General features: G+C 47.3%; 1 protein-coding gene across 3 annotated transcripts in view; it reads right to left on the minus strand.

Moving 5' to 3' along the window:
• CCDC61 (coiled-coil domain containing 61) overlaps positions 1-13,706 on the minus strand; it is a 29,979-nt gene extending 16,273 nt beyond the window's left edge. For 2 of the 3 annotated variants that reach the window (XM_066271748.1, XM_066271746.1), the window contains exons 1-4: positions 13,645-13,706; positions 1,625-1,737; positions 453-611; positions 122-204 (exon numbers count right to left, since the gene is read on the minus strand). In XM_066271748.1, coding sequence (XP_066127845.1) covers positions 122-204; positions 453-611; position 1,625 — 243 coding nt within the window. In that variant the 5' untranslated portion in view covers positions 1,626-1,737; positions 13,645-13,706. The other variant, XM_066271747.1, reaches the window with a different exon arrangement.
• Positions 13,707-27,913: the final 14,207 nt, after the last annotated feature.

The following is a 27,913-nucleotide window of genomic DNA, read 5'->3' on the forward strand; positions in this document are numbered from 1 at the left end:
CACTTTAAAGAAAAAAAAAGGAAAGAGAAGACAGAAGGTCTTACATACACATCAAATGGGCATCTACCCCCCAGGAATCCAGAAGACAGAAACTCCCCCACCCCCCACCTCTGGTCCTTACCTGGGTCAAGGCCGATTCCAGCATGTTACAGAAGATGTTGAACTGTTTGAAGTTCCCAGTCTTGTGAGTCAAATCTTCAATGACTGGGTGGGGAGAAAAGTCCGTCCTGAGGTCTGACCACTTGCCCCAACCAAGGGAAACGTATTCAGGCTTTCCAACATTCCCTGATTCCAGCAACTCTGGCCTGAGGGATGAGCCCCACACCCCCTCCCACCTTAGAGCTCTGGTCAGGTGGAAGAGGCAGGTGGGCAGGATCCCAGCTGGTCTCATCTTCTAGGAGAAGCTGATCCCGAGGAAGGAAAGTGAGCCCACCCCAGGCAGGCACACTCACAACTGGCATCGAACTCGCCCCGCCACTGGTCAGCTGTCATCCGGTCCTCCACCTCCAGCTCTAGCACCTGCCCAGACACCACCACCCGCACGGTGTGCTCCATACCCCGGAAAACATAGTCCACCTGCAGGCCGGCTGGCTGGTCCATGGCCAGTGTCACTAGAGAAGGGGAGAGAAAGAGACCCAGAGGGGTTGAGAGCCCAGGCTCAGGAACTGGAAGGCTCCGCCATAAACCAGCTGTGGCACCTTAGCAAAGAGACTTCACCTCGGTTTCCTCATCTGGAAAACAGGTATAATAATGGCACCAACCTTGTAGAGTTGTCATAAGGATTAAATCGGACAATACACATAAAAGCACTCAGAAATGTGTCTTGCACATTACTATGTATAATACATGGTGGATGATAGAATATATGATTCCCAGCACTGGCCAGTTGGCTCAGTGGTAGAGCATCAGCCCAGCGTGGTGGATATCCTGGGCTCAATTCCCACTAGGGCACAAAGGAGAAGCACCTATCTGCTTCTCTACCCCTCCCTCTCTTACTTTTCTCTTTTTTTCTCTCTCTCTTCCTCTCCTGCAGCCATGGCTTGAATGGAGTGAGTTGGCCCCAGGAGCTGAGGATGGCTCCATGGCCTCCGCCTCAGGTACTAGGAAGAGCTTGGTTGCTGAGCAACACAGCAATGCCCCAGATAGACAGAGAATCACCCCCTAGTGGACTTGCCAGGTGGATCCCAGTCGGGGTGCATGCGGGAGTCTATCTCTGCCTCTCCTCCTCTCACTGAATGAATAAATATATATATATATATATATATATATATGATTCCCAACAAAAGAATCATGATTAATACTACTATTTATTAACCCTTATATTCATTAAATACTTATTATTATTCATTCTGCAAACATTTATAGAGAAAAATACAGCTGGAAAGGGGGACAGAGAGTACTGAGGTCAGTTGGGCAGACCTCTGTGGGAAGCTGACATCTGAACAGAGAACTGAAGGTGGTCAGGGAACAAGCCATGTGACTAGGCAAACTAATCTACACTGAGAGACCAGCTAGTGCTATATATTATCAATGATGCACTTAAATCATTTACACTGAGAAACTGATTTTATTAATTAGTTTTTTGTAAGCATAAGTACCTTTTCTTAGCCAAGAAACTACTCACTGTTAGCTCTACAAGGAGCGGGAAGAGAGAGTCAGGCCTCCAGGTCAGCCTGGATTCTAGAAGCTGGTTCAGAACAGGAGCCCCAGGTGGTCTGGGTTCATGTCCACGTTCAGCTATGAGCACAAACATGAAAAAGTTACTTAACCTCTCCTGTAGCCAGATTCTTTCTCTCTAAAGCACATGCTTAAAAAAACAAAAATATGCTGCCCTGACTGGGTAGCTCAGTTAGTTGGAACATTATCCCAATACACCAAGGTTGTGGGTTCAATCCCCAGTTGAGGCACATAAAAGAATCAACCAGTGAATGCATAAATAAGTGGAACAACAAATGAATGTTTATTTCTCCCTTCCTCTCTTTAAAATCAATTTTTTTTTTAAACAGGGCCAGAGAGAGAGTCAGAGAGAGGGATAGGCAGACAGAACAGAGAGAGATGAGAAGCATCAATCATTAGTTTTTCATTGTGACACCTTAGTTGTTCATTGATTGCTTTCTCATATGTGCCTTGACCACGGGCCTTCAGCAGACCAAGTAAACCCTCACTCAAGCCAGCGACCATGGGTCCAAGCTGGTGAGCTTTTTTTTTTTTTTTTTTTTGCTCAAGCCAGTTGAGCCCGCGCTCAAGCTGGCGACCTCGGGGTCTCGAACCTGGGTCCTTCCACATCCCAGGCCAATGCTCTATCCACTGCACCACCGCCTGGTCAGGCTAAAATCAATTTTAATAAAAATGAAAAGCATGTGCCACCCTGGGTGCAAGGGATCTGAGCAGATCAGATTGTCACGCTACCCTCAGGAGGGTGGCAACAGTCAAAGGTACAAAAGTGTCCATTAGTGGGGAAAGGAAATCCGGGGAGTGGGCATCGCTCTTTTGGTTAAGGTGGCCAGAGAAGGACCCTCTGAGCCGAGGCTGGAGGCAGGAAAACAGGTGATTATCAAGGAAGAGTGTCCAGGCAGAGTGAACAGCCAGGTAAGGGGCCCAAGTTGAATAGTCCAAGTTTGTTCTAAGAACAGTATGGAGGGCAGCAAGAGAGAGGGAGGGGGTGAGTGATGAGAGCAGAGGTATAGGAGGCCAGATGATGTTCATGCAGGACAACCAGGTGGGCAACAGTGCCCATCCCCTTAGACTGGTGAACGAATCACATTAAAATCCTTGGAGAACCTGATCAGGCGGTGGAGCAGTGGGTAGAGTGTCAGCTTGGGACATTGAGGACCCAGGTTCAAAACCCTGAGGTCACTGGCTTGAGGGTGGGCTCACCAGCTTGAGCACGGGGTCACCAGCTTGAACATGGGATCATAGATCTGACCCCATGGTCACAGGCTTGAAGCTCAAGGTCACTGGCTTAAGGAAGGGGTCACTCACTCTGCTGTAGCCCCTGGTCAAGGCACATATGAGAAAGCAGTCAATGAACAACTAAGGTGCTGCAACAAAGAATTGATGCTTCTCATCTCACTCCCTTCCTCTCTGTCTGTCCCTGTCTATCTGTCTCTCTCTCGCGCTTAAAAAATATCATTGGAGAAACTGAGCCACGCCTGACACATAGCAAACAGTCAAGCACTCGATACACATTGGCATGGTCATCATTATTATTGCTCTGTTGTTTCTGAGCTTGAAAGGGACAGAGACAAGGCAAGCCCATTCCCTCCCCAGCGCGAGTCCCAGAGCTGCTCCAGAGACAGAGCCACCCAGAGCTGCCCTCAACTCAGATCATGGGGACCCCTCCAATGCCTGGTCTTCTCTCCTCATCACCTACTTTAGTCCTCACACTTTCCCCAGGAAGTCCTTCCTAAAGTCTGACTTTGGAAAATATCATAGTGTGAGGGAGAAAAAGATGAGCCCTGACTTTTAACCTTTTTAGAGTTCTTGAGCCTTTGAAAATCTAATAAGCTCTCTGAGCTCTCCCCAGATAAATGTATAGACCCATAACTTTTTGCAATTAATTTCAGGGGTTCCCAGAATACCACTCCAGGCTCATCTACAGATCCTCTTTCTCAAAGGCCCAACGACAACTGTCTGAGCCCCACATCTCTTGGCAGGCTCTGCCCGTACATCCAAGCTCCTGATTTTATTTGGCAGAGGGGCTTCTGGTCTGGAAGGGGCGTGTATGATCTGGACACCTCTGTCCCTGGAATATTCACATTCTTGCAACTGTGCTTTCATTCTCTGAAAGGTTCAGAGGTCCGTACAGTTACATATTTCAATATATCCCTCCCTCATCCCCTGTTCCCCAAATCCCACGCTAGGCAGCTCTGGACCAATCCAACCCGGTGCCCTAGACCTCGCCCATCTACCCACTAGCCAGCTACTCAGTGGTCATGTTGTCTTGGTTACCAAGGCGTTGGAGGTAGCTTGTAGCCCAAGGAGCTGGGCAACTTCACTGTCCCATTCACCACCCACTGTGGTACCTAACTCTCAAGAGGAGAAAAAGGAGGAAGAGGGGAGGAGCAAGGGGGGCCTGCCCCACCCCACCCCATCCCTGCTGCCACCCTTCCAGCCCTCCTCCCTCCCCACTCCCCCACATAAGCCATTCTGACCCCAAGGATAGCAGCCCTTCACTAGATAATAAGGGCCTTTCAGCAACCAAGTGCCCCAAAAACATTCGCCTCCACCTCAGTCACCAGATATTATTTTTTGATTGGTTGATTTTAGAGAGACAGAATAAGAGAGAGAGAAATCTATTTCTGTATGTGCCCTGACTGGGAATCAAACCCACACCTTTGCATATCAAACAATGCTCTAACCAACTCCACCAGGGCAGTCACCAGAAAGTAAGCCCCTGAATATTATCCCCAAATTCAACCCAACCCTTAACACACCTGTCTCTCTCACCTCCTCAAACTTCACCACTCCCTTCCTCCCCATCCCTCTTCTAGGCAGGTCAGAAGCGCTCAACAATGGCTGATGGAATAAATCCCACACCCCTGCCACCTGACCCCCGACCCCCGACCCCAGCTCCCCCCACCCCATCACTCCCTCCCCAGATGGCCTTGAGGCTCTGGGCTCCACTCTGCAGAACCTCCTTCCTTCCGTATTCCAGCCCGCTCCCCTTGGGTTCCTGCTGACTAAACTCCAGAAACCGGCCCTCTCCTCCCCTCCCTGCCCCGAGTCTCTGATTTTCATCCTGCTCTACCAAATTGGGTGAGCCTGGGGGGTGGGTGGAGGGGGGGCACTCTTCTCCCCACAGCAGCCCCCACATTCTCCTGGGGCTTCCTCCACATACCACCTGAATTTTGACACACACACCCCCATTATTCTGCTGGGATTCTGCTGCATATTTGCCAAGGTTCTACTCCACACACACCTCATTTTCAGTCTGTATCCATCCAGACTTCCCCTGGATTCTGCTCCCTCCCAAATTCTATGTAAACCCTCTCCTACACACATTTTTCGACCTCTCTCTCCTTTGGGGAGCCCCCTGAACACCACCCATTCTGGGGTTCCCCCGCCCAGAGCCCCTCCCTCTTTTCCCTTCATCCCCAACCCCCTCCCACTCTGACCCTGTCCTTCAACCTGCATCCTCCCTCCATGCTCTGTGGCCAGTGGTCCATCCTGGTGGCTGGGCTCCGTCCAGTCCCAAGTCTCTCCCAGCTCCTCTTCCCCTCAGCTTCTAGATCGGCATCCCAGCGGAGCCCTGAGGCACCGCTCTCACTGACCCACAAGCTCCACACTTCAACCTTGCGTGTCCCATGTGGACACCTGAGTCCCACTCTGGCCCACACACCTGACTTCATTTCTCGGGCCTCATGACATCAGGACTTCTGCACACACACACTGCCCCAGCTCCAGCCCTCTCCCTCTCATCTTTCTCTAAGGTGACCCCTCAGTTTCTAGTGTTAGCTCACCACACCTGGCTCCTCCTCCCAAATGACACTCCCCTGACTGTTTCATATTTCACAGCCCCCACCCCAGGGCTGGAGCTGAAAATCCTCCTCGCTGGGCTCCCCAAAGAGAAATCAACTTCACCGTCTCCCACACCAGCCCTGGGTAACCCCCGCCCCTGGCAGCCCCCACCCTGATGGTATACCCCCCTCCCTGCAGTCCCTCCCCACCACATATTCCAGCCTGGCCACGACTTAGCAGGAGCCACACAATTTCACATCCTATCGCTCAGCTCACTCGCGCACACACACGGCCTGGCCTGAGTGACCCCTCCTCACCATTCTAAGATCACATCCCACCTGTGGGTAAATCTGAGCTGGATAGAATTCCCCCCCTCTCACCTGCTACTCCCTCAGAATACAGACCAAAGCCTTCCACAATGTTCCCCTGGAATGTGCAGACCCAAAAGCCCTTTAGGACACCTCACAACCCAGACCGCCAGACTGCACACTGAAGCCCACCACCATCTCCTGGGTACCCAGATGCCAGCCCCCACTGTCCCACAGAAGCTTTTACCTTAGATAGGGGCCGTGCACATTTATCAACCAGGGACTTACCCTGAATTCTGCGCTCTGGTAGGTGTTGTAACAACCCCCCGTTTCATAGAGGATGAAACTGAGGCTTGCCCAGGACCCCACAGTGAGGGTCTAGAGTGTTCATCCACCAACTCATTACCCAGCTGCCTTTCCCTGCCTAGCTCTGCTCTCCCGGCTAGCACTAATCTACAGGTGGCTTCACACCTTAAGCATGGCACATGCTGCAGGCTAAGGACTCCTGGGTAGAGAATCTGCTCTACCACTTACCCACATGTGGCCCTGGGCAAGGCACTTCCCTCTCATCAGTAAAGTGGGGATAATAAGAGATCCCACCTTAAAGAATTGTTGTAGAGATTCATTAAACACATATAAGGTGCTTCAAACAGTGTCAGTCAGCTGCTACCATCTGTGCAACTAGTTGATGATTAGTTGTCATACCAGAAACCCATAAGGGTAGAGCCATTTTGATCATTCTCGTATCTTCGGCACCCTGAGCCTATCACAGATCAGGGGCTGCTTATGAGTTAAAGGATGATGCCAGGAAATGGGGTCCGGGAAATGGGGTCCTAGACACTGAAGATTCAGCCAAAATTTTCTCCCTCAGCTTATTCATTGTTATCCTTCAGGTCTCAGTTCCAATGTCCCCTCCTGCAAGAAGCCCTCCCTGACTCCCACTGTCTCCAACAGAGGGCCAGCCAAAGAGGAAGAATGTAATGAGAGCTCCAGCCAAGCTCTGGATCAGCCTATTTGACACAATGAGGGCTGCAGAACTTCAGCATCACCTCAAATGTTTAATGAAAATGCTGGATCCTGTGCATGATCCCAAACCTACAGAAGCAAAATCTCTGGGGGTGGAATCTGCATTTCCTACAAGCTCCCCCAGCACAAACTAGAGTTGAGATCTTCTGCCTTTGGCCACCACAATCTGCCCAGTTCATTACCCCCATCTAGACTCACCCAAACCCTCTCAGCTCAACAACTCTGCCCAATACAACAGGGAGACACACCCCTGCCCCAGAAATGGTGATAATGGTCATATAGTACAAGTAACACCTTTTAAGTACCTATGTGCACTTCTCAGTGCTGATACCTATATTTATTCATATGGAACCAGCACTCTAAGGGGTAGACTGAATGGCAAAAAAACAAGAGCCACATATATGCTGTCTACAAATACCCACCTCAGGACAAAAGACACACACAGTCTAAAAGTAAAGGGATGGCAGATGCTATTTCATATAAATGAAAAGAAAAGAAAAAAGCTGGGGTAGCAATACTTACATCTGACAAAATAGAATTTAAAACAAAAAATAGAGACAAAGAAGGATACAATGTGACCCTGGCAGGTTAGCTCAATGAAGAGCGCATCATCCCAGCATGCTGGCGTCCCGGGTTCAATCCCCAGTCGGGCTGGGCTACATGTGAGAAGCGACCATCTGCTTCTCTTCCCCTCCCTCTCTTCTCCTCACTCTCCTCTCTCGCAGCCAGTGGCTGGACTGGTTCAAATGTCGGCCCCAGGCACTGAGGATAGCTTGGTTGATTTGAGCATTGACCCAGACAAGGGTTGCCAGGTGGATCCCAGTCAGGATGCATGCGGAAATCTATCTATCTCCCTTCTTCTCACTTAAAAAAAAAATTAGCAAACCAGATCCAGAAATATATTAAAAAGATCATACATCATGATCAAGTGGGATTCATTCCAGGCATGCAATGTTGGTACAATATCCAAATCAATAAATGTGCACCAAGTAAACAAAATGAAGAATAAAAAACCACATAATCATATCAGTAGATGCAGAAAAGCACTTGATAAAATCCAGCACCCATTTATGATAAAACTCTGAGCTAAGTGGAAATAGAGGAAACATACTTCAATGTAATAAAGGCCATATATGATACTCAAAGCCAACATCATACTCAGTGGGCAAAAGCTACAAGCGTTTCCCCTAAGACTGAAAACAAAACAAGGATGTCTGCTTTCAGCACTCTTATTCAACAAAGTACTGGAAGTCCTAGACCTAGCCACAGCAATCAGACAAGAAGAAAAATAAGCTGACCAGGCAGTGGCACAGTGGATAGAGTGTCGGACTGGGACACAGAGGACCCAGGTTTGAAACCCCAAGGTCACTGTCTTGAGCATGGGGTCACTGGCTTAAGCGTGGGATCATAGACATGACCCCATGGTCACTGGCTTGAGCCCAAGGTTGCTGGCTTGAGCCCAAAGTCACTCTGCTGTAGCCTCCCCCATCAAGGCACATATGAAAAAGCAATCAATGAACAACTAAGGAGCCACAACAAAGAATTGATGCTTCTTATCTCTCTCCCTTCCTGTCTGTCTGTCCCTATCTGTTCCTCTCTCTGACTTTCTGTCGCTGTCAAAAATAAAAATAAAAAAGACGAAATAAAAATTGGAAAGAAATAAATAAAAGAAGTAAAACTGTCATTATTTATAGATGGCATAATACTGCATAGAGAACACTACAGATTTGACCAAAATACTACTAGAACTGATACATGAATTTAGTCAAGTAGCAGGATACAAAATAGATATCCAAAAACTAGCTGCATTTTTTTAATGTATTTATTTTAGAGAGAGAGGAAGAGACAGAGAAACTAAAACATCTATCTGTTCCTGTATGTTCCCTGACTGGGGATCAAACCCAAAACATTTGCATATCGGAACAACACTCTACCCCAGTGGTCAGCAAACTCACTAGTCAACAGAGCCAAATATCAACAGTATAACGATTGAAATTTCTTTTGAGAGCCAAATTTTTTAAACTTAAACTATATAGGTAGGCATATTCCTTATCGAGGTAGCGCCCGCACGTGGTATTTTGTGGAAGAGCCACACTCAAGGGGCCAAAGAGCCGCATGTGGCTTGCGAACCGTGGTTTGCGACCAGGGCTCTAACCAACCAAGCTATCTGACCAGGCATCAGTTGCATTTTTATACACCAATAATAAAATATCAGAAAGGGACACTAAGAAAACAATTCCATTTACAACTGCATCCAAAAAAAATAGCTAGGAAAAAATGTAATTAAGGATGTTAAAGATTTGTACTTGGAAAATTATAAGACACCAAAGAAAGAAATTAAAGAAGATAGAAATAAGTGGAAGCAGATACCATGTTCATGAACAGGAAGAATTAACATCATTAAAATTACCATACTACCCAAAGCAATCTATAGATTCAACACAATTCCTATCAAGAAACTAGGCCCTGGCCGGTTGGCTCAGCGGTAGAGCGTCGGCCTAGCGTGCGGAGGACCCGGGTTCGATTCCCGGCCAGGGCACACAGGAGAAGCGCCCATTTGCTTCTCCACCCCTCCGCCGCCCTTTCCTCTCTGTCTCTCTCTTCCCCTCCCGCAGCCAAGGCTCCATTGGAGCAAAGATGGCCCGGGCGCTGGGGATGGCTCTATGGCCTCTGCCTCAGGCGCTAGAGTGGCTCTGGTCGCAACATGGCGACGCCCAGGATGGGCAGAGCATCGTCCCCTGGTGGGCAGAGCATCGCCCCATGGTGGGCGTGCCGGGTGGATCCCGGTCGGGCGCATGCGGGAGTCTGTCTGACTGTCTCTCCCTGTTTCCAGCTTCAGAAAAATGCAAAAAAAAAAAAAAAAAGAAAAAAAAATTTAAAAAAAAAAAAAAAAAGAAACTAATGGTGCCTGACTGGTGATGGTGCAGTGGATAAAGTGTCAACGTGGGACGCTGAGGTCCCAGGTTCAAGTCTCGAGGTTGCCACTTGAACATAGGCTCATCCAGCTTGAATGCAGGCTCACCAGCTTCAGTGCACAGTCTCTGACTTGAGAGTGGGATCAAAGACATGACCCATGGACACTGGCTTGAGCCCAAAGGTCACTTGCGTAAAGCTCAAGGTCCTGGTTTGAGCAAAGGCATCAATGGCTCAGCTGGAGCCCCCCCAGTCAAGGCACATATGAGAAAGCAATGAACGACTAAGATGCCACAACAAAGAATTGATGTTTCTCATCTTTCTTCCTTCCTGTCTGTCTGTCTCTGTCTGTCTGTCTCTCTCTCTCTTGCTAAAAAAATAAAAGTAAAAATTTAAAAATTTAAAATTTTTTTAGCCTGACCAGGTGGTGGTACAGTGGATAGTTAGACTGGGACGCAGAGGATCCAGATTCAAAACCCCAAGGTCACCAGCTTGAATGCAGGCTCATCTGGTTTAAGCAAAGGATCACCTGACCTGCTACAGTCCCCTCCCCCAGTCAAGGCTCATATGAGAAAGCTATCAATGAGAAACTAAGGTGCTGCAACGAAGAAAAGAATTGATGTTTCTCATCTCTCTCCCTTCCTGTCTGCCTGTCCCTATCTGTCCCTCTCTCTGTCTCTCTGTTTCTGTCAAAAAAAAAATTTTTTTAATGGGCAAAAACTCTGAAGACACTTCTGCAAAGAGGACATATAGATGGCTAACAGACATTAAAAGAGGCTCAATGTCACTAATCATCAGAGAAATGCAAATTCAAACCACAATGAGCTATCACATCACACCATCAGAATGGCTATCATCAATAAATCAACACACAAGTGTTGGCAAGGGTGTGGAGAAAAGGGAACAGTTGTGCACTATTGGTGGGAATGCAGACTGGTGCAACTACTGTGGAAAGCAGTATGGAGTTACCTCAAGAATTAAAAATGAAACTGCCTCATGACCCAGCGATTCCACTTCTGGAAATATATCAGAAGAAACCTGAAACACTAATTCAAAAGAATATTTGCATCCCTATGTTCATTGCAGCAATATTTCCAATAGCCAAGATTTGAAAGCAGCCCAACTGCCTACCAGTGGATGAGTGAATAAAAAAGCTATGGTACATTTACACAATGGAATACTATTCAGCTATAAAAAATAAAAAGGAAATCTTACCCTTTGTGACTGCATGGAGGGTCCTGGAGATTACTATGTTAAGTGAAATAAGCCAGGCAAAGAAAGACAAGTACCATATGATTCACTTATAGGTGGAATCTAATGAACAAAATAAACTAACAAAATTGAAACAGACTCATGGATACAGAGAAGAGACCAACAGCTCTCAGAGGGGAGGAGGGTTGGGGGCTGGGTGAAAAAGATGAAGGGATTAAGAAAAAAAAACCTCATAGAAACAGACAACAGTATGGTGATTACCAGAGGGAAGGGGGCTGAGAGGAGGTAGAAGGTAAAGGGGGAATATACATGGTGATGGAAGGAGACTTGTCTTGGGGTGGCGAACACACAATACAATGTATAGATGATGGATTATAGAATTGTACACCTGAAACCTATAATTTTATTAACCAATGTCACCTAATAAATTCAATTTTTAAAAAGGGAAATAATACATACATAAATAAATAACTTAATTCCCTGGCTACGTGGCTCATTGCATAGTGCATTGTCCCCATGTGCCAAGATCACTGGTTTGATCCCCAGTCAAGGCACATATGAGTAGCAAGCAATGAGTGTACAAATAATGGAACAACTAAGTAGAACAATGAGTTGATGCTTCCTCTCTCTCTCTCTCTCTCTCTCTCTCTCTGAAATCAATGGAAAATTTATATAAATAACTACTAAAAAAGAAACAAAAAGGAATCCCAATGGATATACACAAACACTAATACATATCCTGGTGGTGGGGTTATGGAGAAAACTAAAACCAAGTGGTGAGGAACCAGGAAGTGACAGAAGTTATTTTAGCTTGGGTGGTCTGCCAGGACCTGTCTGCGGAGTTGACATTTGAAAAGAGGCCTGGGCCCTGGCCGGTTGGCTCAGCGGTAGAGCGTCGGTCTAGCGTGCAGAGGACCCGGGTTGGATTCCCGGCCACGGCACACAGGAGAAGCGCCCATTTGCTTCTCCACCCCTCCGCCGCGCTTTTCTCTCTGTCTCTCTCTTCCCCTCCTGCAGCCAAGGCTCCATTGGAGCAAAGATGGCCCGGGCGCTGGGGATGGCTCTGTGGCCTCTGCCTCAGGCGCTAGAGTGGCTCTGGTCGCAACATGGCGACGCCCAGGATGGGCAGAGCATCGCCCCCTGGTGGGCAGAGCGTCGCCCCTGGTGGGCGTGCCGGGTGGATCCCGGTCGGGCGCATGCGGGAGTCTGTCTGACTGTCTCTCCCTGTTTCCAGCTTCAGAAAAATGAAAAAAAAAAAAAAAGAAAGAAGCCTGAAGGAGCTAAGGGAGAAGCCGTCTAGCTAGACATCTAGGGGAACACGACCCAGAGGGGTTGGCAAGTACATTCTCCAGGTGGGAATGTAGTTGGAAAGTCTGGGGGACAATGCAGCCACAGCTGGAGCAGGGTGAGCAAGGGGGAGTGGCAAGAGTGGAGAGTGGGGAGGAGAGAAAGCTGAATCAAGAGGGGCTGTGGGCTTGGCAAGGACTTCTGCATGAGGTGGGAGTCGAGGATCTGAACGGGGGAGGAACATGGTTTGACTTTTGTTTTAACAAGATTCCCCTGTACGTGGGTCAAGGGCAGAGGCAGGGATCCCAGTGAGGAGTAAAACCAAATAAGAACACTGAGGGCTTAGATGACAAGAGGCAGCCAGAGAGAGTGTAAGACAGGCTGGATTCTGGGTATGTTTTGATGGTAGCGCAGATGACATCTGTGGAATGACCAAGTGTATGCGGGTCAGAGAAAAAGGGAGAGTGAAGAACAAGTCTGTCCATGGGTTTTGATCCGAGTGCCTGGAAGAATGGAAATGTCATCAACTGGATTTGGAGGTGGAAGGGGGGAAACGACAAGTTTGGTTTGGGACAAGTCTTTAAGGCTGGATGTCAGCAGGACTTCCAAGTAGCAAGCAGGCACCGCCCGGAAATTTGACTCTGGAGTTCACCAGGGAGATCCAGACTGGAAACAGCACTATGTAAAGACTATCTGAAGCCCAAAACCTGCGTGAGGCCACTAGGTGAGTGGTATGGTCCGAGAAGAGGTCATTCTACCTGATGAAGCTGAGACGCAAAGGGTTAAGTAAACAACTTGCCTAAGCCGCCTTGATGTTCTTCGGCAGGACCAGTGACAAAGCCAGGATTCAAACTCAAGCCAACCAAGGCCAAAGCCCCTGCTCTTAACCGCAACGGGGTTGTTAGGCAGTTAAAGAGTTAATTCACATAACACACTTGATAGGAGCCTTGTACATAGTGAGCCTTCAGTCAAGGCTATGCCTTCCACCTCATTAAAGCATCTCTAGAGGCCTCGCCCTCTCGCTCCCCAGTATTGCTTCTTCACGTGACCACACCGCCACGCCACCACAAATCAAAGCTTACAACTCACTGCAGGGCCCTCCGCCCCTCCATGCGCTTTATTAACCCTCTGCCCTAAAACCTCCCATTAGCTCGCAAGGCTGTATTACACGGGCATTTTTCTATTTCACCATCTGTTGTCTCTCCTGCTTTACACACTTTTCCCAGTTAAAGACCCTCCTGAGAAATACAAGACACCTTCCGTCTCACAATCTGCCCTCTGCCTCAAAAACCCTAATGAAAGCGCTTTAGGGCACCCCCTCCCGACTCCCACACTGCCGGATCAGCAGCTTGCCGCAGCCCACTCTCCCCAAGAGCACCCCCTCCCCCCACGATCGCCCACCGGTCCCGCGCACCCTCCGCTCTTCCCTGTCTCTCACCTTTCCCACCACCACCCCTCCTCGCGAACGGTTCAACTGCCGAAGCTTCAGCCCCGCCCCAGGATCCGGTCTTCTTACTTCTGAATGGCTCTGGCTTACTTACAGCCAAGTTCCCATTAGTCAAACAGATGCCCATCACTCTGTCCCGCCCCAGAGAAGAACCAGCCCTTTACAGATTGCAGTCGGCCAATTCAGAAAAGAGGTTCCGAAGTGGGTCGGGTCATCGGTCTCCTTTCCAATCACTACTGGTTAATTATTACTGTCAGTCATATAAAGAGGGTTGTTCCTTCGAGAGGGGAGGGAATCCCGGAAGTAGGCCCTTAGCTCCGCCCATCACACCCTGCGACAGAGTAAGCCGCGCCCTCGGGAAGAAAAGGCCGGGGACAGCCAGGGGAATAGTTGGACGCTCGAGAGCAAGTGAAGATCTTGGGTGTAGTTTGAAAACTGCGGAAGTGTTCTTAGCATAAAAAATCCTGCACTAAGTACTTGAAAGCCTTGGTTTATTTAAAGTTAACAACCCTGCAATATAGGCGCTATTGTGATCCCCATTTTGCCACTAAAGAAACAGGCTCAAAGAAGTAGAGCCAGTGGCCAGGGACCACACAGCTTGAGGACACCTATTTTGAGCCAATCAGGCAGCAACTGGGATACAGCACAGAGAATGAGGTGAGAGTAGGGGAGGAGGAGGGAGCATTCTTTAAGAGAAGGAATACAAAAACACAAAATTGGGTATGAACGTGAAAATTTACTTCGAACATGAAATAATAGCAAATTACATATTTCAAAGAACTGACAAATACCGCAATCATTGCAAATCCCCAAAGGTGATAACGTAATGTTTTTATTCATTTACTGCTTGACACACCTCTGTGATATGTTTCCTACTTTTCTGGCTTCGTATACTTATTTCACAATTTCCTTATCTCCAGAGAGAAAAGTAAATTATCCTTCCTCTGGCGTGCTTGATGGAACTTTATTTAGTCATTAGAATTTTTTTAAAGTTTCAGCATCACAAGTCAGTATTGGTAATGTCATGTAGATTTGAGGGAAATTTGTGAAAACTTTAATAAAGTGGAATTCATGTTAGCTGTAAGTCATGTGAAAATGTTTCCACAGACCAACTTCTGGCTCAGTCCTTTTTACTCTTGATTCAACTCCCTTGTGCAGGTGCTTCTGGAGTGATCTTCAATTGCAGTGTTTTTCAACCTCCAGTCAGGGTACAGGTGTGGGTCCGCCAGAAATTTCTTACTGTCGTAAAAGAGTTAAGGATCCTGATGTTGGGATGGTCAGTTGAGAAACGCTGCCTTAGAGGACAGTTCACACCACAATGACTGTGGCCTGGCACCTAGTGAGTTAGCACCTTGGACAGTAGGAGCATTCCGGGAAGCCATTTCTACTCCAGGGCAACTAGGTAGGTAGGCAATTTAAGTATACCTGGAAGTATCTATGAATCCCATAAAAATATCCCACAATATCCAACCTGAAATTGTCCTTAACTCCTATTCCTGTCATCTAGGTCCCATAAATGCCTAAGCACCACCATGGTGAAGAGAAGTACAACAGGGTGAAGGGAACTGGAAAAAGACAGTGACAGAAACCAATTGCATTTTAAATATCCTCCTTTAAACATCAGACCATAAGAATGCTTTGGTAGGGCCTTGGAAGGTCCTATGCAAATCATGAGCATGAAACTTATATGAGCTTTACTATAAACGCACCCTCAACACCAATCATTAAGCATTTATTGAGTGACCATTGTGTGCCAAAAGCTAGTACCAGAAATCCTGCCCTGAGGCCAAGTAGCCAGTCCTGACATTGCCACCAACTGGTTGGGGGGTCCCCTTTCCTCTGTGGGTATGAGTTTTCCTGCTTGTGAATTGTGTATCACCAAAAGACTAACATTTAGGGTTGTGATGAGGCCTACATATAAAATTCACAAAATAATCCAGTTGAGAACTTGCGCTTGGCAGTCAGAGAGACTGGGATTAGAACCCAAGGCTTCTTCTAACCAGCTGAGGGAACTCCCACCAATCATGCTTCTTCTGTGAGCTTCACTTTCTCAGTTTATAAATAGAGTTCAATTCATTCATTCACTAAATGTTATTGAGCACCAAAAGCTTTTCAGGGTGTAGAAGTAAGTATGTCAGTGGACAAACAGCAGAAGCTCATGACCTGGTGAAAGGGAAACAAACCATAAAATACAAATAAATAGCCTGACCAGGCAATGGCACAGTGGATAGAGCATTGGACTGGGACATGGAGGACCCAGGTTCAAAACCCCGAGGTCACCGGCTTGAGCGCGGGCTCATCTGGTTTGAGCAAGGCTCACCAGCTTGAGCCTAGGGTCGCTGGCTTGAGCAAGGGGTCACTTGGTCTGCTATAGCTCCCCCCCCCCATCAAGGCTCATATGAGAAAGCAATCAATGAACAACTAAGGTGCTGCAATAAAGAATTGATGCTTCTCATTCATCTCTCTCCCTATCTGTCCCTCTCTCTGTCTCTCTCTGTCTGTCACAAATAAATAGAAATAAAAATAAACTAAAAATATACAAATAAATAAATGTCAGGTAGGGGTAAGTGTCATGGAGACAATAAAGCAGAATAAATGAGACAATATGGCCAGAGAAGCTGTCTCAGAGAAGCTGACTTAGAGCAGAGACCTGAAGTAAGTGAATGAGCCAGTCCTGTAGGTCTAGAGGAAGAGCATTCCAGGAAAAGGAAACAGTCAATGCAAAGGCCTTGAGGTGGAAACATACTGATGCATTTAAAGAACAGCGAGGAGGTCAATAGGAGTGTGTGGAAGTGTGGTAGAAGATATCTGGGAGGGAGCCAGAAGCCAAATCATGTAGGGTCTTGTAGGCCATTCTGAGTAAAGTCTTAGGTTTTGCTCTGAATGGGTTAGAACCCAGTAAAGGTGGAGGGCAGCAGAAACATAACTCGACTCATGTCTAAGTGGTCCTGCTGATGGCTGAGTTAAAAATAGACTGTTAAAATAATTCAAATGAGATAACATTTTGGCAATTCCTTGGAAACTTAAACATAGATTTACCATATGACCCAGCAATTTCACTCCTATGCATATACCCAAGAGACTTGAAAACTGATATTTAAACAGATACTCGTACATGGGTAGTCATAGCAGCCCCATTCAGAATAGCCAAAAGCTGGCAACAACCTAAATGTTTATTAATAGATGAATGGATAAACAGAATGTGGTATAGCCATGCAATGGAATATTATTATTATTATTTTTTTTTTTTTTTCACTTTTCTGAAGCTGGAAACAGGGAGAGACAGTCAGACAGACTCCTGCATGCGCCCGACCGGGATCCACCCGGCACGCCCACCAGGGGCGGTGCTCTGCCCCCCAGGGGGCGATGCTCTGCCCATCCTGGGCGTCGCCATATTGCGACCAGAGCCACTCTAGCGCCTGAGGCAGAGGCCACAGAGCCATGCCCAGCGCCCGGGCCATCTCTGCTCCAATGGAGCCTTGGCTGCCCGAGGGGAAGAGAGAGACAGAGAGGAAAGCGCGGCGGAGGGGTGGAGAAGCAAATGGGCGCTTCTCCTGTGTGCCCTGGCCGGGAATCGAACCCGGGTCCTCCGCACGCTAGGCCGACGCTCTACCGCTGAGCCAACCGGCCAGGGCTGGAATATTATTCATCCATAAAAAAGCATAAAGTTTTGATCTATGCTACAATATAGATAAGTTGAAAACATGCTAAGCAGAAGAAGCCAGGCACAAAAGTTCCCATATTATATGATTCCACTCATATGAAATGTCCAAAGTAGGCAAATCCACAGAGGCAGAAAGCATATTAGTGGTTCCAGGGACTGAGGAGTGGAAGTAAGAGTGGGGAGTCACTATTTAATGGGTGTGGGGTTTCCTCTGGGGATGATGAAAACGTTTTGGAACTAAACAGAGATGATTCTTTCACAACATTGCAGATGTACTAAATGTCTCTGGCTTGTGCCTTTTAAAAATGGTTAATTTTATATGTAGCTTTCACCTCAATAAGAAAAATTTAAGCAAAACATTTAAAAAATAATTTGAATGAGAGATGGTGGTGGCTTTTACGAGGGTGGTAGCAGTGGGGGTGGCAGGACACGGTTAGAATCTGCATATAGTCTGAAGGTAGCGTTGACAGAATCTGCTGATGGATTGGGTGTTGGGAAGGAAAAGTCAAAAATGATTGCAAGGCTTTTTCATCTGAGAAGCTGCCAAGATGAAGTTTTCCTTTATTGAGACTAGAAGGGGGAAGGGGAAGAGTGAGGATCAGGAGTTTGGTTTGGGACCTGTTGAGGTACCTAATAGACTTCCAAGTAGATAGGTGAATATGTGAATCTGAACTCAGGGGTGAGGTCCAACCTGGAAAAATATGTACATTTGGGAGACTATCACCAAAGGAGTGATGAAGAGAGGAGAAGAGGACCAAAGACTGAGCCCCAAGACCCTCCAATGTTTACAAACCCCAAAATGAAAAAATAAATAAATAATAAAAAGTCCCAAATGAGAAAGAAACAGCAGAGAAGTCTGAGAGAGAATAGCCACTAAGAAAGGAGGGAAACCATGAAAGTGAGTGTCTTGGAAGCCAAGAAAAATAACTTAGGAAGAGGGTGTGACTATCAGTTAGAAGACTTTAGTCACATGAGGGCGGGTCAGTGGACTATTGGATTGAGCCACATGAAGGTCACTTGTGTCCTCAAGAGTTGACTTGGCCAAGTGGTGGAGCCAAACCCTGACTAGAGTGATTCAAGGATGATTGGAGGCCAGGAATTGTAGACCTTAGTATGGATCACTGTTGTTGAGGGTTTTGTTATAAAAGACAGCAGAATATTGAAGCTGTAGCTAGACAAGGACATAAAGCATGGTTATATCAGAGTGTGTTTTTATGCAAATGAGAATGATCAAGAAGGGAGGGGAGAATTGATGATGCAGGAGAGAGGAAAAGAACTGCTTGACTTATGTCCCTGGGTAGAGGAGAAAGGATGGGATGTAGTGTACACAGGAAGATGTGGCCTTTGGCTAGGAGTGTTTCTGTCATTGACAGGAAGAAATGCAGAAAACAGTGTCTTGGGTGCAGGTAGCCAGGTAAATGTCCTGGGAACCTGTGGAAGTTCTCTTCTGAGGACCTCTCCTCTCTCTGTGAAATCGGAGCAGGATCAAGGGCCAGAGTGAGGACTAGGAGGAGGCGATAAAGGTCAAAGGAGGGGTGAGACAGTGTGAAATAGTCTGCCGGGAGCACGGGAGAGTGAATGGACATGAGTGATCTTGAACCTACAGTGAGCCCAGTCCTGTTGTCGTGTGTGTTTCTGTCCAACCATGTTCAGTGGGTGCAGGCACAGAGTAGCTGGAGAGCTGGGTGACAGCCGCCCCCCAATCTCATTCACGTAAAAGCTGGGAACAGGACTGGTACCCGGTGGGTGCTGGAAAGGAGGCCAACTGTGATAGTAACAAGTGCTTTGATTTAGGAACCAGAAAGGCTGTAAACAGGACAGGGACTACAGATGGGGACCCAGAGGCCCAGGTGAGTCCCTGCCAAGTTTCACACACTCTAATATGATTTTTTATGAGATGCTATTATTATTATGCCTATAAAGTGACCCAAAAGCTAAATCCATTATCAAATTTGCTGAAGCAATCAACAAACATTGCCCAAGTCCCTCTAGAATGTCCTGTCTGGATGAGTATTAAAGCTGTGGAAACACAAAGGATTTATTCAGCCCTGGGTGTTCTTCCTGCGTCATCTCAGTGAGAGGCAGCGAGGTGGTGAATGAGTCTGTCTGCCCTGGTTTGAATCCCAGCTCTGCTTCGTATGACCAACTTCTCCATGTGTCAGTTTTCTCACCTGCAAAATAGGGATAATAACAGCACGATGTGCCTCATAGTATTTTTGTGAGGAATAAATTAATTAATACATGTAAAGTGCTTGGCACAGTGCCTGCCATGCAGTAAACGTTCAATAAACAGGTCCCACTATCATCTCATTAAATCGTCTTAACAATATGGGAAAGCTTGACCAGGTGGTGGTGCAATGGATAGAGCAGCACCCTGGGAGACTGAGGATGCAGGTTCAAAACCCCAAGATCTGAGTGTGGTCTCACCAACTTGAGTGCGGGGTCACTGGCTTGGGTATGGGATCATAGACATGACCCATGGTCGCTGTCTTGAAGCCCAAGGTTGCTGACTTGAGCCCAAGGTTGCTGATTTAAGCAAGGGGTCACTGGTTCAGCTGGAGCCCCTGGGTCAAGGCACATATGAGAAAGCAATCAATGAACAACTAAAGAGCTGCAGCAAAGAACTGATGCTTCTCATCAGTCTTCCTTCCTGTCTGTCCATATCTGTCCCTCTCTCTGTCTCTCTCTCGCTAAAAAAAAATAAAAAGGAAAAATAGAAAACAATATGGGAGAAAGGTACTATTCTGGTTCCCTGTTTACTGTGACAGGGTCTAAAATATCAAAGTGGTAGCATTCAAAACCTTAAACACACACACACACACACACACACACACACACACACACACGGAGGCATGTGTTCGTTTTTAGTAATTCTGAGTGGAGATGAAGACTAAAGCCCAGAAATGCTAAACTCATCTACATAAGCGAATGCATAAAGCAACACTTTCACATCCATTAGACTGGCCAAAATTAGACAGTCTAAGAACACCGAGTTCCAGAGAAGTATATGGAAGAACGGGTCATTCGGCACTGACGGAAGGAGTACAACTGAGTGCATCCTTTCTGGAGAGCAATCTGGCAATACTTTGAGAAATTAATGTGAGAACAGCTGAGAACCCCATTTTCCCCTCTCCATCAGACTCACAAATGAGGTACATATAAGAATGAGCAATGAGCCTGACCAGGCGGTGGCGCAGTGGATGGAGCGTCGGACTGGGATGCGGAAGTACCCAGGTTCGAGACTCCGAGGTCGCGCGCGGGCTCATCTGGCTTGAGCAAAGAGCTCGCCAGCTTGGACCCAGGGTCGCTGGCTCCAGCAGGGGGTTGCTCGGTCTGCTGAGGGCCCGCGGTCGGGGCACGTGTGAGAGAGCAATCAATGAACAACTAGGAAGTCACAATGCGCGGCGAGAAACTGATGATTGATGCTTCTCATCTCTCTCTGTTCCTGTCTGTCTGTCCCTGTCTATCTCTGCCTCTGTAAAAAAAAAAAAAAAAAAAAAAAAAGAAAAACATCTCTCTAAAAAAAAAAAAAAAAAAAGAATGAGCAATGAGGGAAGTTTAGGTGGCAAAGAGTTGGAAGGAATTTGATGTCCATTATTAGGGCTCAAAAAGTAGAATGTGGAATATATGATGAAATACCACACAGCAATATATAAAAAAAAAAAAAAGCCAAAGCAATGCTTAATAAATGCCTCGTGCTGGCCCTGGCCTGGCGTGCGGGGGACCCTGGTTCTGTTCCCGGCCAGGGCACATGGGAGAGGCGCCCGTTTGCTTCTCCACCCCACCCCTCCTTCCTCTCTGTCTCTCTCTTCCCCTCCCGCAGCCAGGGCTCCATTGGAGCAAAGATGGCCCGGGCGCTGGGGATGGCTCCTTGGCCTCTGCCCCGGGCGCTAGAGTGGCTCTGGTCGGGGCAGAGCGGCGCCCCGGAGGGGCACAGCATCGCCCCCTGGTGGACGGAGCGTCACCCCTGGTGGGCATGCCGAGTGGATCCCGGTGGGGCGCATGCGGGAGTCTGTCTGGCTGTCTCTCCCCATTTCCAGCTTCAAAAAAATAAAAATAAAAAAATAAATTTAAAAAATGCCTCGTGCTAAATGCTTTAAGATACCAGCTTGCAATGACCTTTTGAGAAAGGGACCATGATTTAATACCCCCTGTTTCACAAGTGGAGAAACTGAAGCCCAGAGAGGTTAAGTAACTTGCCCCAGGTCGTCCAGCTAGTGAGCAGCCAGGCTGCAACTTAAACCCAGGCCACCTCTCCAGAGTCCTCTTCAAACTCACTCATCATGAGCTAGAAATAAGCAAAGGCCCATAGCGAGCTCCCAGAAAGTACAATGAAAGAAAGACAGATTTGTAGCTCAAAGGCATTTTTGCAAGTTTAAAAACCACATACAGGCCTGACCTGTGGTGGCACAGTGGATAAAGCGTCGACCTGGAAATGCTGAGGTTGCCGGTTCGAAACCCTGGGCTTGCCTGGTCAAGGCACATATGGGAGTTGATGCTTCCTGCTCCTCCCCCTTCTCTCTTTCTGTCTCTCTCTTTCTCTCTTCTCTCTCTCTCTCTCTCTCTCTCTCTCTCCCTCTCTCTCTCCTTTCTAAAATGAATAAATAAAAATTAAAATTAAAAAAAAAAACCACATACAACAAAACTAACTTTAAGGCTAATTATGGATTTTAATGTAAGAATAAGGAGGGATTGAGGGCCAAAATTCAGTACCCTAAAGTGATTGCATATGAGAGGGGAGCAGATGAAGGAGGGAAATTACTAAAATTAAATTCAACCAAAGACTATTACATAGAATCAGCTTAACCCTATACACTGATATTCTACATTTCTAGATGGCCCGTGGGAGGGGGTAGTGGGGGAAGGGGGGTTATTGCATACCTTGGAGAAAGTTGTCTGAGAAGAGAGAGATGTGTGAGAAAGGCCCATAACATGGTAGAGTGGTTAAGGGGTAGCTTCTGCAGCCAGGCTACCAGGGTTCAAGTCCCAGTTCTGCTGCAAGTGACTTCACCTGCTGTGCCTCGGTTTCCCCTTCCATAATATATGTAAAGTTCAACCTGTGAAGAGACGCACAGAAATTTCTCCCTCCACAAACTTTTTTTTTAATTTTATTTTTTTCTAGAGAAATAGAGAGAGAGTCAGAGTGAGGGATAGACAGGGACGGAGAGATGAGAAGAATCAATCATTAGTTTTTTGTTGCTCATTGCAACATCTTAGTTGTTCATTGATTGCTTTCTCATATGTGCCTTGACCACGGGCCTTCAGCAGACCGAGTAACCCCTTGCTTGAGCCAGAGACCTTGGGTCCAAGCTGGTGAGCTTTTTGCTCAAACCAGATGAGCCCGAGCTCAAGCTGACGACCTCGGGGTCTCGAACCTGGGTCCTCAGCATCCCAGTCTGATGCTATATCCACTGCGCCACCGCCTGGTCAGGCTCTCTCCACAAACTTAAGGCAAGAAATCTACAGTTCTTCAAAGTTCTTACTAAAATCACTTTTCTTAAAAAAATGTAGCTTGCATACAACACAGTGTATGATCTGACTTGCTTTTGAAAAGAAGGATTCTGGCTGTTGCAAGGGTGGACGCAGCGAGCCCAGGAAAGAGGTTCCTGTGAGAGTCGGAGGTGGAGGGCTGGTGGGACCTGGACCTTGTAGTACAGTATTGATAGAGGCTGCAACACGGGGTCAGATTTAGAATCTAAAGGTGCAGCAGAAAGGGTTTGCTGATGGATTGGATATGGGTGTGAGGCAAAGGGGGGTGTCAAGGGCGAATGCAAAGTTTTTGGCCTGAGCAACTGGGAGCATTTGGAATGTATCCCAGAGGCAGTAGGAAGTCATAGGAAGATATTAAGGCTGAGGGGGAGGGGTTGCGGTCAGATGCCATAATCACCAAAGAGGCAGCCAGGACTGGGAACACAGGCCCGAGGGACAGTGGACAGGATGGACTGTAGCCCTGGCTCAACCCTCAACTCACTGTGGGCTCCTGAGAGTGATAAAGCCATTCTGGACCTCTGTCTCCCCATACTACAAAGAAGCCGTTAGGAACAAACGACCCCTAACGGCCCTCTCAGCACAAAGATTTTTGCTCCAAGATTCTCTGACTCAAATATCCCCAGATCAGACATGCATACATGGTTACGCCAAGTCAGACCCCTCTCTTCCTCATCCTGACAAACCCCATCCTTGCCCCAGCGGACAGGAATCAGAATTTCCCTGGCCTGGGAACCTGGGGAAAATGGCAGGTAATATTTGTTGAGCACGCATTCTGTGCCAAAGGCTCTCTCTTAGCTCTGTCACACTGAGACCAGACAGGAGCTCTGGGAGGTAGGTGTTTTATTATCACCCCACTTGTAAATGAAGAAACTGAGACTCAGGAAAGGTGAAATGATTGCCCAAAGTCACATGGGAGAAGCAGGACTCCAGTGATGTGTCCCCACCTACACTGCTATCTACCACCCCGGTCCAACTACCAGCACCTTGCACCTGGATGGTCAAGATCACCTCCTCATTGGGCCCCTTACTTCTACCCTGCCCCTGACACGGTATTGTTCACATGCAGCCAGGAGGATCTTGTGATAAGACCTAACTCTCCCAGGGTCCCAGTTCACTCAGAGTCAAAGCTAGGTCTTTGTGGCCCTCAAGGCAGAAAATGTTGGCTCCCTGCCTAACTCTCCAGCCTTTTCCGTCCTGCTCTTCAACTTCCCTGAGCTCCTCTGTCTCCAACATGGCAGATGTATTCCTACCTCACAGCCATTGCCTGCTCTTCCTTCTGCCTGCACTGCTCTATCCCCGGAGAGCCACACTGACTCACCTCCTTCAGGCCTCTGCTTAAACATCACCTCCTCAAGTGACAACTTCCCTATCCACTCTGTAAAACTGCAACCCCCTCCCACCCACTGGACCTCAATCCCTCACCCCCTTCCCTGATGTATTTTTCTCCACGGCTCTTACCATCATCTAACATAGTATATGTTTTACTTGTTTATTGTTTATCTCCCTAGAATGTGATCTCATGAAGTCAAAAATTTGTGTCTTTTTTGTTCACTGCTATATCTTCAGTGCCTAGAACAATGCCCAATACATAGTAGAAGTGCTCAATAAATATTTTTGTCAGATGAATGAGTGACAATCTGCCTTCAGGGTTGACACTCATAACCACTCTATGTTGTGTGTGATACTCTGTGTTAACTGCTTTATGTATTGGCCTCTGATCACATCTCTCCATTTCTCTTGCCCCTACTGGGGTCCCAGCAAAGCACCCCCTCTCCCTGGAGTCTGTTCTGGCTCCATCCCAGCTCCTATCTGGTCCCTTCTCCTCCATCACCACTTTGGAGCCATGTCACTCCCCTGCTTAAAATCCTCCAGCGACTCCACGATTCCACCTTATAGGCACCATACCAGGGTTTTCATACTGTCGGTCACCACTGCTTAGTGAACTATGATATCATCCAGCATTTTTTCAGTAGATTAGAACTGTGCTCATAGTGTAAACATAGACTAAGGTATAGGTAGAATATGATTTCTTTTTTTCCTTTTCTTTTCCAAGTGAGAAGAGGGGAGATACAGAGGCAGACTCCTGCATGCGCCCTGACCAGGATCCACCCAGCAACCTCATCTGGAGCCATGCTCAGAACAGTGCCTGAGACAGAGGCTCCACCAAGCCATCCTCAAAGCCCAGGAGCAATGTGCTCAAACTGATGGAGCCATGGCTGCAGTAGAAGAAGAGAGAGAAAGAGAGAAGGGGAGGGGTTGGAGAAGCAGATGATAGCTTCTCCTGTGTACCCTGACTGGGAATCAAACCCAGGACATCCACACACCAGATTCATGCTCTACCACTGAGCCAACTGGTCAGGATGAGTATGATTTCACGAACTTTTATTTCAGCGTTATAGGCATTGAAGCATGACACTAAGTGTATTTCTTACTGTGGGTCAAAAAATTTGCACAACCCTGCACCACACAATCCTGCCTCTCTTAAATCCCATGTACAGACTAGATAGATGATACTAATAACAGCTTTTCATTGGGACCCATGCCAAGTGGTTTTACCTCCTTTGGCTCTTCGACTCCTCACCACTCAATTGACAGATGGTAAGACTGAGACTCATACTAGAGAAAACTTGTGCCTGAGGTCAGTGAGCTGGGAAAGAGGAAAGCAGGGCTTGAACCCCAACCCGCCTCCCTTCTGTACCCACCCAGTGCCCGCTTGCCCTGTCCCACACAATTCGCTCCCCACCTACACAGAGCACTCAGGTGTGCCAGCCTGTCCTTGGAGCCCCTAGATGCAAGCTTCTTCATAGCTCCTCCAACACTGTGTCCAGCAGGATCATTTGAACTCCCATTTTTCAGGCTAGAAAACTGAGGCTAGAAAGCATTTCCAAGCATCCACCATTCTATCACCCTTCTCCCAACTCCCCTCTTTGAGAGGCAAGAGAGGGAAATGGCTAAAGATGTGCCTTTGACCACCTCAGTTCAAATCCCACACTTCAAAACTTTGCAGCTGTGTGATCCTAGGCAAGTTCTCTGAACCTCAATTTTCTTTTCTGCAAAACAAGAATAATAAAAGCACCTACCTCAAGGAGCCAACTATGTCTGCTTTGATGGTTAAGACTTAAATATATTGGAATACATGAAAAATTATTAGGTCAGTGACCACACTCCTTTGTTGGAATCTTACCAGCAACACTATATAATTGGGCTATATAATCCCAATTTTGTCACAAAAAGGGGAGGCCCCTACCTGGCCAGGTGATGGTACAGTAGATGGAGCATTGATCTGGGATGCTGAGGACCCAGGTTTGAAACCTCTTGGTCCCTGGCTTGAGCGCCAGCTCATCCGGTTTGAGTGTGGGGTCCCTGACTTAAGCATAGTATCATAGACACAACCCCATGATCGCTGGCTTGAAGCCCAAGGTCATTGGCTTGAGCCCAAGGTCCCTAGCTTGAGCAAGGGGTCACTGGCTCAGCTGCAGCCCCCTGGTCAAGGCAGTTATGAGAAAGAAATCAATCAACAACTAAAGTGTTGCAACTACGAGTAGATGCTTCTCATCTCTCTTCCTGACTCTCTCTCACATGCTCTCTATCTCTCTCTCACTAAAAAAAATAAAAATAAAATAAAAGTAGAGAGGAGACCCTTTCTTGAGTTCATACAGCTAGAAAGTGGGAGGGTCAGAATTTGGATGCAACTTGGCCTGGGCTTTTCACCACAGTCACAATAGTCCTTTGGGCTGTTAGTTTTGACAGCAACAGCAAGCAACATTTTCCAAATTAAGAAATTTAAAACTCAGAGAGGGTAAGGATATGCCCAAGTCCATGTAAATGGCAGGGCCAGGTTTTGTTTTTTGTTTTTGTCTTTGTTTATTAACTTGAGAAGGCTTCAAATAGCTTTAAAGATTTTATTTATTGATTTTAGAGAGAGGAGACAAAGAGAGAGAAAGGTATGGGGACAGGGGCGGATTTAACAGCGGGCACACCAGGCACGTGCCCTGGGCCCCGACTTCTGAAGGGCCCCACAAAAACCCAACTTGACACTTTTTTCTAATGACACCAACTTTGGTTTCATATGTGCAATATTAACATTAATAGTACATAATACCTTTTACTCATTTAAAAATATGGTTAACATGTATTTTTATTTTCCCTGTCTCTCTCTTTTTTTTTAAGGGGCCCAATATTTTCTTCTGCACCTGGGGCCTCAACCGACCTTATTCTGCCTCTGAGTGGGGAAGGAGTGGGAAGCATCAACTCATAGTTACTTCTTGTATGGGCCTTGACCAGGCAAGTCCAGGGATTTGAACTGGCAACCTCAGCCAGATTTTGAAATCAGGTTCATACATGTTCAGATGCAGGATGACTTTTGTCCCATGAGCCCCTCCATAAAGCTCTGATGAGCAGGAAGAAAATTTTCCAAGTTGAGGATAGTCCTTGTCCCAGCTCAGTGCTACCGCCTTACACCCCTGGCTGCAGCCCCTGCCCAGCCTTGGGCGGCTGCTCCCCTGAAGGCTCTAGGATGAGGGTACTGGGATGGCATATGTGATGGCAGAGGGTGTAGCAACCCCCTCCACCAGCCTCTGATTGGGGCCCTGCAATCCCCCAGGATTTGGTGCTTGGAAAGCTGACGTTGGGTTGCTATGGCAATGGGTTTGGGGTGGTTGCCATAGCAGCAGAACTAGCCGGGGTTTAAAAATATCTAGGAGGAGGTTTGTGTTTGTGTGTGAGTGTGAGTGCGTGACCAACCGTGCTGTTGTGTGTGTCCAAATGGGAGGGTTTGGGGGGGGTGGAGCTAGAACTGCAGGCATGACTTGGGGTAGGGGCTGAGCAACACACAGGATTCCATGTGTGTTGTGCATGTTGCTGAATGACTTGTGAGGTCTCACATATTGTGTGCATTAGACTATGTGAGCCATGTATCTAAATGTGTGTGATTACCCAATTTGTGTGGAAGACACAATTGAGTCTGTTTGTCAGTGTATATATCACATGTCGCTAACATGTATGCCTTATGTAATATAGATTGTGCTTGTTTTGTGGCTGTGATCATGTACTTGTAACTTCTCAGGGTGTATGTGGCCAAGTGTGGAGTTGTTTTGGCTCTGAGTA

Source organism: Saccopteryx bilineata, chromosome 3 (genome assembly GCF_036850765.1).
Source record: "Saccopteryx bilineata isolate mSacBil1 chromosome 3, mSacBil1_pri_phased_curated, whole genome shotgun sequence".
NCBI classification, from domain to species: domain Eukaryota; kingdom Metazoa; phylum Chordata; class Mammalia; order Chiroptera; family Emballonuridae; genus Saccopteryx; species Saccopteryx bilineata.